This window comes from Bacillus rossius, chromosome 6 (assembly GCF_032445375.1).
Source record: "Bacillus rossius redtenbacheri isolate Brsri chromosome 6, Brsri_v3, whole genome shotgun sequence".
Lineage (NCBI taxonomy): Eukaryota > Metazoa > Arthropoda > Insecta > Phasmatodea > Bacillidae > Bacillus > Bacillus rossius.
Window position 1 is genome coordinate 18,956,368 of NC_086334.1, and position 16,384 is coordinate 18,972,751.

At 39.5% G+C, this 16,384-nt stretch overlaps 1 protein-coding gene across 4 annotated transcripts in view; it reads right to left on the reverse strand.

Annotated features, from left to right (window-relative positions):
* The window catches only part of LOC134532764 (ABC transporter G family member 20-like), a 100,799-nt gene that overhangs the window by 51,181 nt on the left and 33,234 nt on the right, over nucleotides 1-16,384 (reverse strand). For 2 of the 4 annotated variants that reach the window (XM_063369590.1, XM_063369588.1), the window contains exon 2: nucleotides 15,561-15,711. In XM_063369590.1, the coding sequence (XP_063225660.1) occupies nucleotides 15,561-15,691 (131 nt within the window). In that variant the 5' untranslated portion in view covers nucleotides 15,692-15,711. The remainder of the gene's footprint in view (nucleotides 1-15,560; nucleotides 15,712-16,384) is intronic. The other 2 variants (XM_063369592.1, XM_063369591.1) reach the window with 1 other exon arrangement.

The following is a 16,384-nucleotide window of genomic DNA, read 5'->3' on the forward strand; positions in this document are numbered from 1 at the left end:
AGAGTTTGTCTTCTTCCTACTGAACACGACAACAAACGAAACGGCGATCGTTGATTGGCCAGTTGGAACACGAGCAGAGTAGCCATCCTGACAAATTCACAGTTCTCTCCGAATTCCCACAATCCACTCGACTTCTCCGTCTCGAAGACTTTTGTGTAAGTCGCATGCGACAAGTAGCACCTCGAGCATAGCAAATGTCGAACACACCAAGTCGTATGCGAGTTCATCACTCTACTCGACTCGAATGGTCTATGAAGTCGAACGATTTCGAGCATCAGGGCCCTGGTGAGCATGCCAAATGTTAAGTGGCCTCAGTAGATACCTCTGAAGTAAAAAACTTTTTTTATTATTTCTGCATATTCCTAAACGTAAATACTAAAATCTATGGCCTAAAATTTCGTTAGTTTCAATTGTAACTGTTTTAAGAAAACGTTTAATCATGGGGGAGAAACTCTAATTACCGAGACTGAGACCTAGTTTTTTGAAGTAGTTATGGACCCGTCCGCTAGATAGTAGTTTTCATAATATATTGCTGACATAACTACATTAATTTATTAGGTGAAGTAATGTATAAGCTATTATCAGGCAAACAAACCAGTGAAAATTCACTCTATTTAGGTAGCCACTAATGTTGCGGTGTGTAATACAATGAGTTTTTACACATTCTACTCCTTTATTTATTACATGACGGTTTATTACATGACGGTTTATTACAAAACAACAGTAAGTATTTTCGCATTCTACAAGCACGTGCAACGAGTTTGGGTTCTAACTCACGCTTAAGGGGGATTAGTCCTCGCAATCATAGATCATTCTGCTATAATTCCAATTTTGACCTATTTATCCCAATTTTTTTGGCATGTCAACGCTTAAATCACATATCCCAGAACTACAACCTTTTGAAACCACGTGTTTACTAACTGACTATTCTGTAAGCGCCGCGCGGAAATAACTTAATACTTCACGCGGGTGACAACTGTCATGGCAGTCACACCAGGTTACAAGTGTTGGCATCGACAAGTAGCCAAAGCTAAGTCATGCCTTGAAACACACACACAAAAAAAAATTAACGGAAACTTGATTGCAATCAATATCAAAATATTTGAAATTGCAAGATGGCGAGGCGTAATCCTCCTTAAATCTCGTTTTTAGTGTGGGATAGGTTCTTTAGCTTCCATCTTGGAAATGCCGCTACAAATTTATTGAGTATGACTCACAATTGCGGAATTATCACTTTTATCCCCTCGACATGTTAGAGATATATACATTTGTTTAATCCGAATTTAATTTTTATTCGAAAAAAAATTCACAGAGAGAACACATTCCCAAAATTTCACAGATAAATTCAGTAAAAAGGATTCCTTTAGAGATGTAGCCTACAAATAATAACATAACCAATGATTGCCCAGTATAACCATCATTCGAAAACTGAACGCCGACATTCATTTCAGAAAGGTCGGACGAGGGACGCGAAAAATAAATAGGAAATCTTTCCTAATCCTTATCACACTGACGTCGCATAATGTCGAACGTGATTGGCTAGGCAAATTATTTAATTCGCACCACACTTGTCGTTCTCCTGTAACCCGGCACAATAATGTAAGAGATTTTACAATATTATGTGTATTTTTTCTCATGCGTAATTTAAAATTGATATTTTAATTGTTTTATTTAATGTTTTATTAACTTACATTCCGTTTAACAATTTACACTATGTGAATATTAATATCCTATCCAAATTATAGGAAGAGTATATGGGAAATTTCCCATTGTTTATAAATTCAGTGTATTTTAATTGTATCTTTATAGCTGCATATATTGTATTGTATACGTATGTAATGTATTATTTTATTAACTAATCATTTATATTGTATTTAGTTAATGGCAGTTAAAAATGTTTCATTTGTAACATTTAACTTAAATAACAATTAATAATTTCACAATTTATATAAGTAGAACATTTTAAATATATTATAACCTCGGGAAGGCCATGATTAAGAGGGGCAAGTTTTTGTTTATTATGTATGTGACCCCAACATATAATAAATTTTCCACGAAGTTAACTTTTCCGTGAACAGAAGTACGAGATAAACATATTCTCCGTGGATCCGAGTTACCATTCGTAGTTCCTTTTCAAGCTCGGGCATAGGTACAGTAAGTTTCTAAAAAGACATTTTCTCACAGAGTAGCTGTTCCCGTGTTCACGCGAGGTTACCTCGGCTTCCACGAACCATTTTGTCGTGGCCGAAGTGACGCCACTTGCTTCCTCATTTTCCGCGTCACTGGAAGGCCGAACGAAACTGCACTTACAAACTAATGCAATGATGATGATGATGATGACGATGATTTCCTGCTTCTCAATGTCTGTTTCAGTGGCCGCAGACAACACGGTGCGCTTGCGGTGTTTACTCGGCAAGGCGAATCTGCAGAGGCTTGCCGTTGCCTTGAGCGGACTTGGTGGTGCAAAGGACTTAACAGCAAGGACCAACAAGGACCACCAAGGACCACCAAGGACCAACAAGGACCACCAAGGACCACCAAAGACCACCAAGGACCACCAAGGACCAACAAGGACCAACAAGGACCAACAAGGACCAACAAGGACCAACAAGGACCAACAAGGACCAACAAGGATCAACAAGGACCAACAAGGACCAACAAGGACGACCAAGGACCAACAAGGACCACCAAGGACCACCAAGGACCACCAAGGACCACCAAGGACCAAGAAGTACCAAGAAGGACCAAGAAGTACCAAGAGGGACCAAGAAGGACCAAGAAGGACCAAGAAGTACCAAGAAGTACCAAGAAGGACCACCAAGGACCACCAAGGACCAACAAGGACCAACAAGGACCAACAAGGACCAACAAGGACCACCAAGGACCAACAAGGACCAACAAGGACCAACAAGGACCAACAAGGACCAACAAGGATCAACAAGGACCAACAAGGACCAACAAGGACCAACAAGGACCAACAAGGACCAACAAGGACCACCAAGGACCACCAAGGACCAACAAGGACCAACAAGGACCACCAAGGACCACCAAGGACCAACAAGGACCAACAAGGACCAACAAGGACCAACAAGGACCAACAAGGACCAACAAGGACCAACAAGGACCAACAAGGACCAACAAGGATCAACAAGGACCAACAAGGACCAACAAGGACCAACAAGGACCACCAAGGACCACCAAGGACCACCAAGGACCACCAAGGACCACCAAGGACCACCAAGGACCAACAAGGACCAACAAGGACCACCAAGGACCACCAAGGACCAACAAGGACCAACAAGGACCAACAAGGACCAACAAGGACCAACAAGGACGACCAAGGACGACCAAGGACGACCAAGGACCACCAAGGACCACCAAGGACCACCAAGGACCAACAAGGACCAAGAAGTACCAAGAAGTACCAAGAAGTACCAAGGACCAACAAGGACCAACAAGGACCAACAAGGACCAACAAGGACCACCAAGGACCACCAAGGACCAACAAGGACCAACAAGGACCAACAAGGACCACCAAGGACCAACAAGGACCAACAAGGACCAACAAGGACCAACAAGGACCAACAAGGACCAACAAGGACCAACAAGGACCAACAAGGACCAACAAGGACCAACAAGGATCAACAAGGACCAACAAGGACCAACAAGGACCAACAAGGACCAACAAGGACCAGAAGTACCAAGAGGGACCAAGAAGGACCAAGAAGGACCAAGAAGTACCAAGAAGGACCAAGAAGGACCAAGAAGGACCAAGAAGGACCAAGAAGGATCTAGAAGGGCAGTTTATCAGCTAGAACAATCCCCGGCGCGACTGGGAATCGACTCAAGATTTAGGCGCCTCGACCACCGGATCGAAACAAATTTCTTCTAATTTAATAACTAGATGTACAAAATTATATCTTCCATTATGGCATAGTCATCTTAAACAACAGCAAAAATTACCGGTTCCATTAATCTCATAAAAATAGTTTCCAGAGCTTCAGGCATGTATGCTTTACGAAATCATGATAATATCCCAATACGAAAAAAAAAATCCCTCTCGCATGGTCTACAGAAGTAGGTAGATTTCGAAGAACCTATTATTCTAGAAATTTTTTGGACACTTCTATACCTCCTGGAACATTGTAAGAACTTAGTGTACATAACAGCCTATATGTTCGCCAATATTTAAATATATATATATATATATATATATATATATATAAATTTCTTCATATTACATGGAGCGAAAATATGTTGAATGTTTTAACTCAATGCATCCAGCATTGAATGTCTTAACAAATTTTATATTATGCCTACTAAGGTAGTTACGCAATTATTTTTGACCGTCAAACACTATTTTTAATCCCTTGCACTAATACGTGGTCGTATAAATTATTTTTGGACAAGGTTTAAAGTAATATCAAGATGGGTAAAAATAAATTCCGACAAATTTGATACCAAAAAATTATTATTTTTTTAAATTTAAACCCCTGTATTTACAGTAATAGTTCGTTTCACCAAAAATTGTTTCAGCCAAAGGTTGTAGTTAATATTTAGGAATTTTGCAATAACTTATAACGGATTTGATAGAATATCTATTTTAACAAGTATTACTCTTTTGTCTTTCTGCCCTTGTTATTTCCAACACTTGCAATGGTTTGTTACATAAAATTTACTTTAGACAAAAGTTTTACACAATATCAAAAAAAGATAAACAATAATAAATATTAATTAGATAGTGACATGGTAGGGAAGTTATATTTTTCTTATTCCAAACTCAGGTTTTTTCAACCCCTTGCAATAATGGTTTTTACCATCAAAAATAGTTTCAGACAAAAGTTTTAGATAAAAGTTATAAGATTAAGAAACAATCCAAACGGATTCGATGGTGTGCCTACTAAGGGAGTTATGAATTTTTTTTTGTCATCCATCCCATGTTTTTTCTACCCCTTGTAGTTATGGTTGGTCGTATCAAAAAATATATTTATTTTTTGGTGTTACACCTACGAGTTATAATACGTTGAAACGGATGGGATATTTATTATATTATTGGAGGTATAACGATGTTTATGTTTTTTAAACAACCTTCCCCATTTCTACCCCTTTGGTCGGATAGTGCCCATTAACTAACTCGACCGAGATTTTTCATGGCTATATTTTACGTATCAGTTTGGAAGTAATTTGTGAAAAATTAAGGCAGTTATCGTGTCCATAGTAATGTGATTTTATATATATATATATATATATATATATATACACACACACACACACACATTCACTTTTGAGTTGACGTTGGTTTTGGGGTCTATGGACCATGAAACGAAAAACTGTATGAACGTTTTTCGGAAGTCGCACCAAGGTAACGGCTACAACAGGTAGTATTTCTTCGAAATCTGCCTAAAAATAAACATGCGTAGACAATTAAAAACATAAATGACTAAATTTAAAATTGCTATGTACTATCTCTTTAAATTTGGATTATTTCTTATAATTTTTTTATGTTTATCTGGTTTTGTGACTTTTATTGTTTCCCTGAACAACTACCCTCGATGCCTTAGAGATTTCTGGTAATTAATTAAGTACGATGGGTCTACCATAATCCAAAATAGCAGACTCAAGTTGTAACAAACTATATTTATTTAGATCTTTATGTAAGAATCATTTTAGAGAGTAAGTTTTAAACAAGTAAGCGCTTCAGGCTAGTTTAAAGAACTTCAGTCTTACACGAGGCTTGACACATCGCACTAATCATCTCTAAGCAGGGTTCCCTGTGGCCGTGAACACTCATTAGTCATGAGTGACGCTCATTTAACAAAGGTCTATCTATGTTCGATCCCAATGCCTGGAATGATTTAAAAATTTTGATCACTGCAACAAATTCATCAAACTGTTTGACGACCACAAAAATTTTGAAATTCCTTCGTTTGAAATATCTGTAGCCATGCGTAAACGCGTGAACTAAATTTTTTTTATTTTAATTTTTACATGTTATAATCAAGAGCAGTTTTTTTTATCGTATGGAAGATTATTGAAAGCAGTAGTTAAAAAATTTGCAACTTATCCTCGCAAACGTTTGTTAAAAAAAATTACCTTTTTTAAAATAATCGATGACCATTTTAATATTGTTTATTATTAAATGGCGTCATTAATGAGGTTGTATTCCGAACAATATTTCCCCTCTCAATTTTTACAGTTTTTATATGGACGCGCCCCTGGCGGCACTCATACATAACCACAAATTAGAAGAGGCCTGTTTGTACGACGGTCGCTGCGCGCAGTGTATCGGATGCAGGCAGTAAAGATCGCTGGTCACCTGGTACCTGCTTCCGCGTGTAAGGAATAACTGTAACGGAAACATTACAGAACGTATTGCGTGGTCTTGTCTATTCCCCCCCCCCCTTTCTCTCTATTCACCCTCCCCTTCACCTTTTGTATCATAATCATGTCTGGCGAGACACGCGACACGACCGCTGCCTGTAATTTTCACCAGGAAACTAAGTAGAGAGAGAGAGCGAGTCACACGCACTCGACACGCACGCCGGTGATTGGCCCCACACGCGGATTTCTCCAGCATTGGTCGGGTTATGTCACGTGATTCTCAGCCCGTCACAATCGCTCGCGGTGATTTTCGGAGCAGGAGCAGAGATCAGGGAAATGTGCACATGGAGCTTAAGGCTCGGTTCCCGTCGAGGGGAAGGGGGGGGGGGGGTGTTGAAGTACTACACGTATCAATATGGCGGCCATTTGTTTACAAACGTATCAGCTGTACCTGTATTGGAGGTTAAATGGGAGAAAAATGTCAACTAATATCATTACATTTGTACTATGAAGATTAGTTTTGGACTTATAATATTTATACACATATATTAACCAGTAATATTTCGAGCTAATTTTCTTCCGAACAGCTTAACTACAATCGTTAATAAAAGCAAGCTAGAACAGCTGACGCAAATATAAAGAGAAACGTCCGCCATATTGGTATGTGAAAAATCAGAAATAAATGGAGAACAACATGGCTTCTTAGTCTGACGGCTAATGCTACATCTGTATCCTTTCATAATCTCTGAGCAGGACTGGGGAAAAACCCATCACCTTGTCTGTTGTCCGTTTGCGAGAGTTGTGGCAATGGTAATTTGATTCACAGCGCAAGGAACATCAGAAGTTTTATTGCAAAGCCGCTGCGAGCACAACACGATGCCGACCTGCGGATTTCACGAAGTCCCCATTCTCTGAACCAGCGTCACCGCGCACTCTTCTTCCCGTGCCCACAGTTGAAGATGCAGAACGAAAGATACCGTCTTCGTTCGATTTTTTTTGTCAGAAACTTCCTATTTTCAAAATGTTGCTTCATTAATTATTCATAATATTTACTTTAGTGGAATGCCCGAAGTCAATATTGACCGGCTGCTAAAAAAACGTTTTCTCTGTAAAGTATCTGCGTTTAGTATTGAATTAATTATTTTACGTGTCTTAAAGTGTAATAATATTGTCGACAGACTCAGTGTTATGGTCTACAAAAATCTTTTAATGTTAGATCTCTGTCTGAGTGAAGCAATTTTTTTTCTTTTTAGTTTTAAACGATAAAAAAATTGTTTATGGAAAAAAAGACCTATCTTCTTTCTGTTCCTATCTCTTCCTCTTACAGCCTAGTCAAAACCTACTAAAATTTTGCTTGTACTCAAATAAAAACCCAATGTTTTTTTGTTACTTTTTATACTTATTTTGTATTGTCCAGGGAAGATACTAACAAAAGTCCTGATGAATAGGGTGTGAGCTAGAGCCAGAAACAATAAAGAACTACAAAACAAGCATATTTTTTTGTTAAAAAAAAACATTTCGAAAATGGTCAATTCTGGAAAAAAAATTTAATACAAAATGAAAGAACATTACTTAAACTATAAAATGTTAATTTTTATTTATTTCATAGCTATAATAGCTTTCAAGATATGTCTGCAATTATAAATGACATTTTTTCAGGTAGGCTATGTTATATGAAAATATTTTCCCCATAGGAACGAGCTTAAATTTATGAAACATGCCTCGTATGATGAAAATGTTTTTACTCAGTATTTTAGAGCATTAAATTATTTACAAAATGTGTTCTTACTCTGCTGCCCATGTCCATATTCTTGTTGACTACGTTCTAAAATCTTATTTATCCTCTCCAAAGAAACTTTCACATCACAGAACACACACAAATTAAACAAACATCGGGAATAACTATAGTTTAGGCAAGTCTCTTCAATACTAAGCGCATAAGAGACGATGACGGGTGAAGTAATATGTGTGGAGTAACTACGGAATGAATGTATAGGCGGAAACGTGAGTACATCGAGAAAACGTCCGCCACATTTATCTCGGAATTTAAAAAATCTGAATTTTACACCCCATGAATCGAAACCGGATCACATTGATGAAAGGGGAGAGATCCGAACACTCAATATCCTTAAACACAACATATCTCCCACCCAACACCCATTCCACATTATCCCAAACCTGCTTGGAATTTTATTTGCCGTTATTACCATAACACAAATATAGATCTGAAAATTAAAATGAAACACCTGTTTAAGTTCATATGTGTTAAAAATCATACAAAAATTAATTTCTTACTAAAATTCATAATTACAAATTACTGTGGGCATAAATTACGAGTATTAGCTACACTAATTTATTTCTAGGTAAATAAAGGAATTTGATTCATAGCTCTGGTAAGTTGCTATGATAATTAATTTCGAGGTTAGGTACGCTAATTAACTATTAGGAGATTTTTGGTCAGATAAATATGAAAGCAAACCTGAGCTTGTATGTCGAACAATTTTACTGCAGTCATTTATAATTCAAGCAAGTATCTTTTCTGGTGCCTTATAAAATGATGAACGATTATAAAAAAAAAGTGAACGAGTCTTAGTACTGGCCACAGATGTGCAACATCTAACCTCGGTAACGAGCAAATTTATGTGTTCTCACGTTGCAAATACACCAACAAAACGAAACTCGGATACGAAATTTAACGGAGAATTCCTTAAAATAATGCCTAGCATGATAAATATTTTCTCGACGCTAATCACGTGTAGTTTTCCACATCCGCGCGCTAGAATTCGTTGCCGGAGCAGCTACAGTACGTCGACTATTGAAATCATTACATTTGCAGAGCGAAAGATGAAACGAACGCGATAAAAGCGTACAAAAAAAAATACTAAACCCCGTTATTAAAAATGACTAATCTTGTTCAAATTCATTAAACGTTTCTCTTTGGCTTTTTGAAATTTGGTTCGCGCCATCTCCTCCCCCCCCCCCCTCCCCACCCCAAACGGCAGAACCGTGATTTACACATTTCCGCTCCATGCGACTTCCGTTCCACTCACGAAATTGCTCCCGCCGAATGCCGTAGACCGAAGGCTAAGATGTTGCTCATGAAAAGGAAAAAAATAAAAAATAACAATTGAGGCCACTCAAACCCACTGAACTGTCACGCGCGACTCGGGTCGGCCAGACGACACGTCAAGGCCGCACGTACAGGACGCGGTGGAGCGAGGCTGGAAGGTGAACACACAACGCACACAACGCACACAACGCACACAACGCACACAACGCACACAACACACACAGACTGTCTGTGAGCGCCGCGCAGACATTTCCCCTTCGCCGACCCATCACAGAGCGACGCGAGGGCCGTGAACCGCGTGACAGGGGTCACAGGCGCCTACGTGCGCTGGAATACATTCCACCATAGAAGTGAGACACAGATGTGCGACTCTTACAGTGGAAAAACCAGAGATTGGAGCATCAGCCGTCGGATGTGAAACAAGTTTTTTTTTTCCCCTCTGATTTTCACATACCAATATGGTGGACGTTTGTTTATAATTGTGTCAGCTGATCTAGCCTGCTTTTGTTAACAACTGTAGTTAAGCTGTTCGGAAGAAAGTTAGATCGATATCTTATTGGTTAATATGTTTGTTTATATATTAAAAGTCTAAAACGATTCTTTATAATACAAATGTAATGATATTAGTTGACATTTTTCTCAAATTTAACCAACAATACAGGTGGAACTGATACATTTGTAAACAAACGGCCGCCACATTGGTACCTGCAGTACACAGAAATCCCCCCTCGCCAATATATACGGACCTTATGCTCCATATGTATATTTCCCTAATCTCTGGTGGAAACTGAAACCATGTCTCGCGCGGCGTGTGATGCTGTCTGTTGTAAGTTAAGTACATTATTTATTATCTTCACTGGTTGCATGGTTACAATGAACATACAACATCTGCCTTGCAAGTAGCGCAGAATGACACATCTTCTACGCTTGCTTGCGATTGGCTTGTTAAACGTTGACACACCACAGCTAAAATAAAAATGGCCGAACTAGAGTCATGCAGCAGGAAATTCTACAGGCAATTAAAATATATGAACTGATTTGTTTCTTGTTTGAGAATGGCGATACAGAATAATGCCGTAATATGATAGATTTAGGCATGAAAATAAGGACCCATCCTAATAAACACTGAATCATTAAAAAAAATTGCGATCTTTTCAATAGATTTCCGTGTTAACCTAACAAACACTTTCCCTTTCACTCGAATATTTTCACTTAAACTGGTTAACCTCTGCCGTGTAACCATGATCAGTAAAGTTCATTTTTAATGTTCCCCCAGCTGAGTAATGCAAACAACTTAGCTTCTACGGTCCCATGAAAAAAAAAAACTTCCGTGATGAAAATCTATAATCGGCAATACATTTTAGCACACCGCTTACAATTCATTTTACAGCCCATTAATAAACACACATACATACATGCTTCCCTCCAGACAACCAAGGTCTTTACGGCGTAGATACCAACGAGATTAAATCTCCGCTATCATATCTCCTTTTCTGATGACAAGTCACGGACTCGCTTAAAAAGTCAAGCACGCGGCAGTTCTGCGCGCGTAAACAACGTAAGTGCTAGAAATACGTGCAGTGAGTTCGTACTCAAATGCTCCATAAGCAAGAATTTTTTTTATGAATAATATCTTAGTTCTCGCTATACGGCATTTGATATTAGTAATTTCTTGGCTGGAACGGAAATATGTAGTCACGGTGCTGCCATCTGTAAACGGATGGCGCGAACCAAAGTTCACAAAGGGAAAGGGGAATTTGAAGCTGTCAACTGTTTAGGAATTTTAACAAGATGGGCAGTATTTTAATAGAATTCCTGATCGAAAATCAGGTCCTAAACCGGGGATTAGATGTATTTTTTCAAGTCTTTTTCCCTTTTACTGGAGTCGTTTCTTTACACACTTAAAATTTATGTTCACTAGTCAATGATTCGATAGTCGACGTAGCTGCTCCGGCCGCGAATCCTAGCGGCGGGTGCAGAAACTATGAACGCGTGATTCGCGTCAATTATTGTAGTTGATAACACAATTTGCGTATATATGTATTTATCACGCTCGTCATTATTTTAAATAATTATACGTTAAATTTAGTGTCAAAGTGTCGTATTATAAGTGTATGTTTAACATGAGAACACATGAATTTTCTCGTTACCGTAGATAGGTGTTTCTTATTGTCTGGCGATCACTAAACGACTTTTTTTTTTTTTGTTGAGCGACAAAACGGAGGTTATTTTTAGAAAATACTAATGCGTGCTGCTATTAAGACAGAACGCTTATCTGCGAAGCCTCGTCAACACGGTTTAAATATGAACTTTTAAAAGCATCTTTTTATTTACATTTTCTATTTAAAAAAAAATCAACATTTCCTATTCTTGAAGATATAAAATACAAATGACAGCACATAAAATATCCACGTTATTCCCCTGAAGTGTTTGCTAGCATCTTGTCTACGGCACGAAACAAGTTTAGCCCGCTAGATAATTACACGTGCCCTTATAGCGTATTTTGTATGATAATATTTTCATATTTTTTTCATAATTGGTTAAATACTTTTACGAGCTTCAACTTTGTACAGTGATGAATATCATTAATTTATAACATTGTTCCACACTACATAAATCTATCTTGCAATGTTTATTTAAAGTGCATAATACATTTTTCAAACACCTTTTAATACATACTTAACCATACTATTTGCTTTGGGGGAGAAAATAAACATAAAAATCTTCTGATTAATTAATTATTTCAAGTAATAGTTATCATATTAGTTAATAAAAACATTAATTAAAAATATTAAGGTAGTAAACTGATGTCCTATTTTAAATTATTATAGATTGTTTTGGTTAAGAAATTGATTAAAGCATCCGACTCGTCGTTTGCCTTTTAAAAACTTCAATCTTTCATTCTTGGGAAAAAGTCACCAACAAAAATAATATATAATTATGAAGATAGACGGTTGTTCTTAGGCTGGTACAGTATTTATATAGTTTTAACTCTACTGAGGATGCATACAACTTAGCCATATTATTTATTGCTTGAAAAACATACAGTATCTGTATCGCACCAAAACAACTCTCATATTCATGGGTTATTTTTCTACCAGTGATAATAATGATCCGTCGAGGAAATGTTAGTAAATTATGGCGACAGTTATTCACACTCTTATTGAATTTCACTGAAACATTTAGTTCTAAAGAATTTTAAAGGCGGCAGCTGTCCTTTAAAGTAAAGTTGAAACGTGATTTTGTCGACAACAGCACATACCAGAACGTAATTAAGGAGTAATACAATCAGACATAATTTAGTAGGAAAACTTTTCGTGACCCAAACAACTGGTTTTGTCAACTCAAAAGCGTATTTGGTTAGGTGTATAAAATCGATAATTTAAATACAAAAAATTTTGTTAGGCCAAAAAAATAGTCTCGTACACCTATAGATTACTAGAGACGACGGTGAGCGAGAACACCCCGAGAAAACCCACAGGCTAGCGGCAATGCCCGCCACGTTTCCCACTTGTCAAACATTCGTACAGTGCCTAGTAAACATTTATGACCACCTGTCAAGTTGGTAAATATTTGTTATTAAGAACAAAATTATTTGAGCATTTTATTAAAATATAATTGAAACTTGATGTGTAAAAATTTAATTTATTTCATAAAATAATTTTTATTTTTGTGAATCTGAAGAAATATTTTTGGCTTTTAACTGATCCATATAATAAGAATTTAAATTTGTAAATCATGAGGTAAACAATTTTTCCTTGTCACACAACGAACCTTACTTAGAATACAAACAATATCATCATTCAACAAAATATTAATATTGTTATACAGGTTTTAAGGGACCTCCACCGGGGAAAAATAATTGGATTACTTTGAAGGAAGGGCACCATTGTAACACTATGTGATCCTAGAAAACTGTGAATGTTTGGTCTCACGTGTTAACGTGGTTGTTTCCTTTTGTTGTCATAATTTAATTACTCTCTTGTACAATATGTCCATTAAAGACTGTCCAAGTTTCAATGGCATATTATAACTGTTTAATTTAGACTGTTTATAACAAATCATACATCAAATTGAAAGTAAACTAACGTAGATTTTTTTCTTACAAATATTTAATTTGTGCGCCTTTAGTCATACGGCACACATCCAACCTAAAGTCCAATTCTGCCCACACTTCGGTTAACAAGTCCGGAGAAATGGAAGCAATAGTCCCTCCAATTCCGTGTCTCAACTCTGGCGGAACGTAGACACGGTCTATTATAAAGCCACAAAAGTAAAAAAAAAAAAAAAATCGTATGGCGGTATGTTAGGTGAACGCGGAGGCCAGCGAATAGTAGAGGGTGAACCGGTACATTTCTATTTGGCAACAGGATGGAGGCCCTTCACCATTGTAATCTCTTTGCACGAGAGTGGTTTGAATGTCGAAGTCTCCGACCGTTGGATCGGCCGAAATGGTCGAGACGACAAAGCTCTTTTTCGCTAGCCTCCACGTTCACCTAAACATAACGCCGTGCGACATTTTTTTTGGGGGGGGGGCTTTATAAAAGATCGTTTCTACGTTCCGCCGCTACCTAACGATTTTCCAGAGTTAAGACACAGAATTCAAGAAGAAGCTATTGCTTTCATTACTCCGGACTTCGTTAACCAATAAAGTGCGGGAAGAATTGGACTTTAGGTTGGCTGAGTGCACAAATGGAACATTTGTTAAGAAAAACTAGGGTTAGTTTACTTTCAATAAGATGTTGTAAATATTCTAAATTAAAAAATAGTGCGCGGAGTCCCTCCGCGCGGAAGAAGTGAAACTTCGTAATGTGGAAATGAAAATAGGAAGGGGTAGAAATTGATTTTTAGTGCAATCATATTGTTTCTTTAAGACAAACTTTATTGACATTGCTTACAATTCATAGCAAGAATACCACGCGCATGTGCTTGGGATCTACCGACTCACTCTCTTTCTCTCTCCTACTTTCTACCTTTGTGTATCTTTCTTTCTCTCTCCCTCTTGCGTTGGAATATTGGACGCTACTAGTTGCTAACGCTCGCGCATGCGTTCGAGTGCCACGCATTCACTCTCGCTCTGTCTCTTTCTATTCCCCCTCCCCAGGAGCGTTAAACGTTTAACGCAAAAGTGCTTTCATACCCCCTCCATGGTAGCGTTAAACGTTTAACGCAACCTTGCTGGGAAGTCGCATTAGAAGTTTCACTTCAAAAACTGTTACTATATATGAAAATGGGAAGTTCTTGTACGGACAGGCCGTATATTAAGTGCGGGAGGGAGCGGAACTAGGAAGGGAGGTAGGGAAGGGGTAGGGAGGGAGTGGAACTAGGGAGGGTGGTAGGGAGGGGGTAGGGAGGGTGGGAGGGAGTGAGGTAGGGAGGGGGTAGGAAGGTAGTGAGGGGGTAGGAAGGTAGTGAGGGGGTAGGAAGGTAGGGAGGGGGTAGGAAGGTAGGGAGGGGGTAGGAAGGTAGGGAGGGGGTAGGAAGGTAGGGAGGAGGTAGGAAGGTAGGGAGGGGGTAGGGAGGTAGGGAGGTAGGGAGGGGGTAGGGAGGTAGGTAGGGGGTAGGAAGGTAGTGAGGGGGTAGGAAGGTAGTGAGGGGGTAGGAAGGTAGGGAGGGGGTAGGAAGGTAGGGAGGGGGTAGGAAGGTAGGGAGGGGGTAGGAAGGTAGGGAGGAGGTAGGAAGGTAGGGAGGAGGTAGGAAGGTAGGGAGGGGGTAGGAAGGTAGGGAGGGGGTAGGAAGGTAGGGAGGGGGTAGGAAGGTAGGGAGGGGTAGGAAGGTAGGGAGGGGGTAGGAAGGTAGGGAGGAGGTAGGAAGGTAGGGAGGGGGTAGGGAGGTAGGGAGGTAGGGAGGGGGTAGGGAGGTAGGTAGGGGGTAGGAAGGTAGTGAGGGGGTAGGAAGGTAGTGAGGGGGTAGGAAGGTAGGGAGGGGGTAGGAAGGTAGGGAGGGGGTAGGAAGGTAGGGAGGGGGTAGGAAGGTAGGGAGGAGGTAGGAAGGTAGGGAGGGGGTAGGAAGGTAGGGAGGGGGTAGGAAGGTAGGGAGGGGTAGGAAGGTAGGGAGGGGGTAGGAAGGTAGGGAGGAGGTAGGGAGGGGGTAGGGAGTTAGGGAGGGGGTAGGAAGGGAGGGAGGGGAACTAGGGAGGGAGGGAGGGAGGGGAGAGAGGCAGACTCACATGGTGCCCTGCTGGACCGTCATGCTGAGGTTTCTGAGCACCGCCACCTGGCCGTACTTCTTGCACGCCTGCCTCGTGCACACCGCGCGCACCGCCGGCGCGCCGCGGCCCTCCTCGGCACTCGTCTCCATGCCGACCCTGCCGGCCGCTCCTGCAACACCGCGTCCACACACCTAAGTCACAGTCGAGCCACACCTGCACGCGGCGGTCATCCAGACACGCTCCCGGGACGTGGGGCGTGCAGTCTTTCCTATCAGAACACGTTCAGGAATACTCACTACGTGATGGATGCCATATTTACGATTCATGCTAGCGAGTACTTTTCAAGCTATCAAACAAAACCATTGCATATCACGGTTGGATTTGCAACCCAATTGCTAACCAGTTTTGACTTCACCTTCAGAACACACACACACACACACTCCACAGACTAATACCTCCTAACCCTTTGAGTCACATGTTAAACTATAACTATAATATTAGATTATAATTATGTTAAAATAAACAAATTTATGCAAGCAAAAATTCTTACAACCAAAAAAAAGTAATATGTAAACCAGAATTACAGATAGTCCACTTCGGTGGATGAAGGTACTGAAAGCGTTAAGGAGTGTGTCACGTTCCAGTTCAAATTTTAGGTTTACGTTTAACATGGTTGAACTTATAGACTTCTTGAATGGCCGAACTTCAACAAAATGAAAAAAAAAAAAAAATCATGCAGTGCATACGTTTTGCTTAATTGACTGGCAAAGTTGAATTTTTTTAACATTCATGTGCTGTGTGGATACGGACAACCAAATTAAATAAATAACTGGTTGTTACTG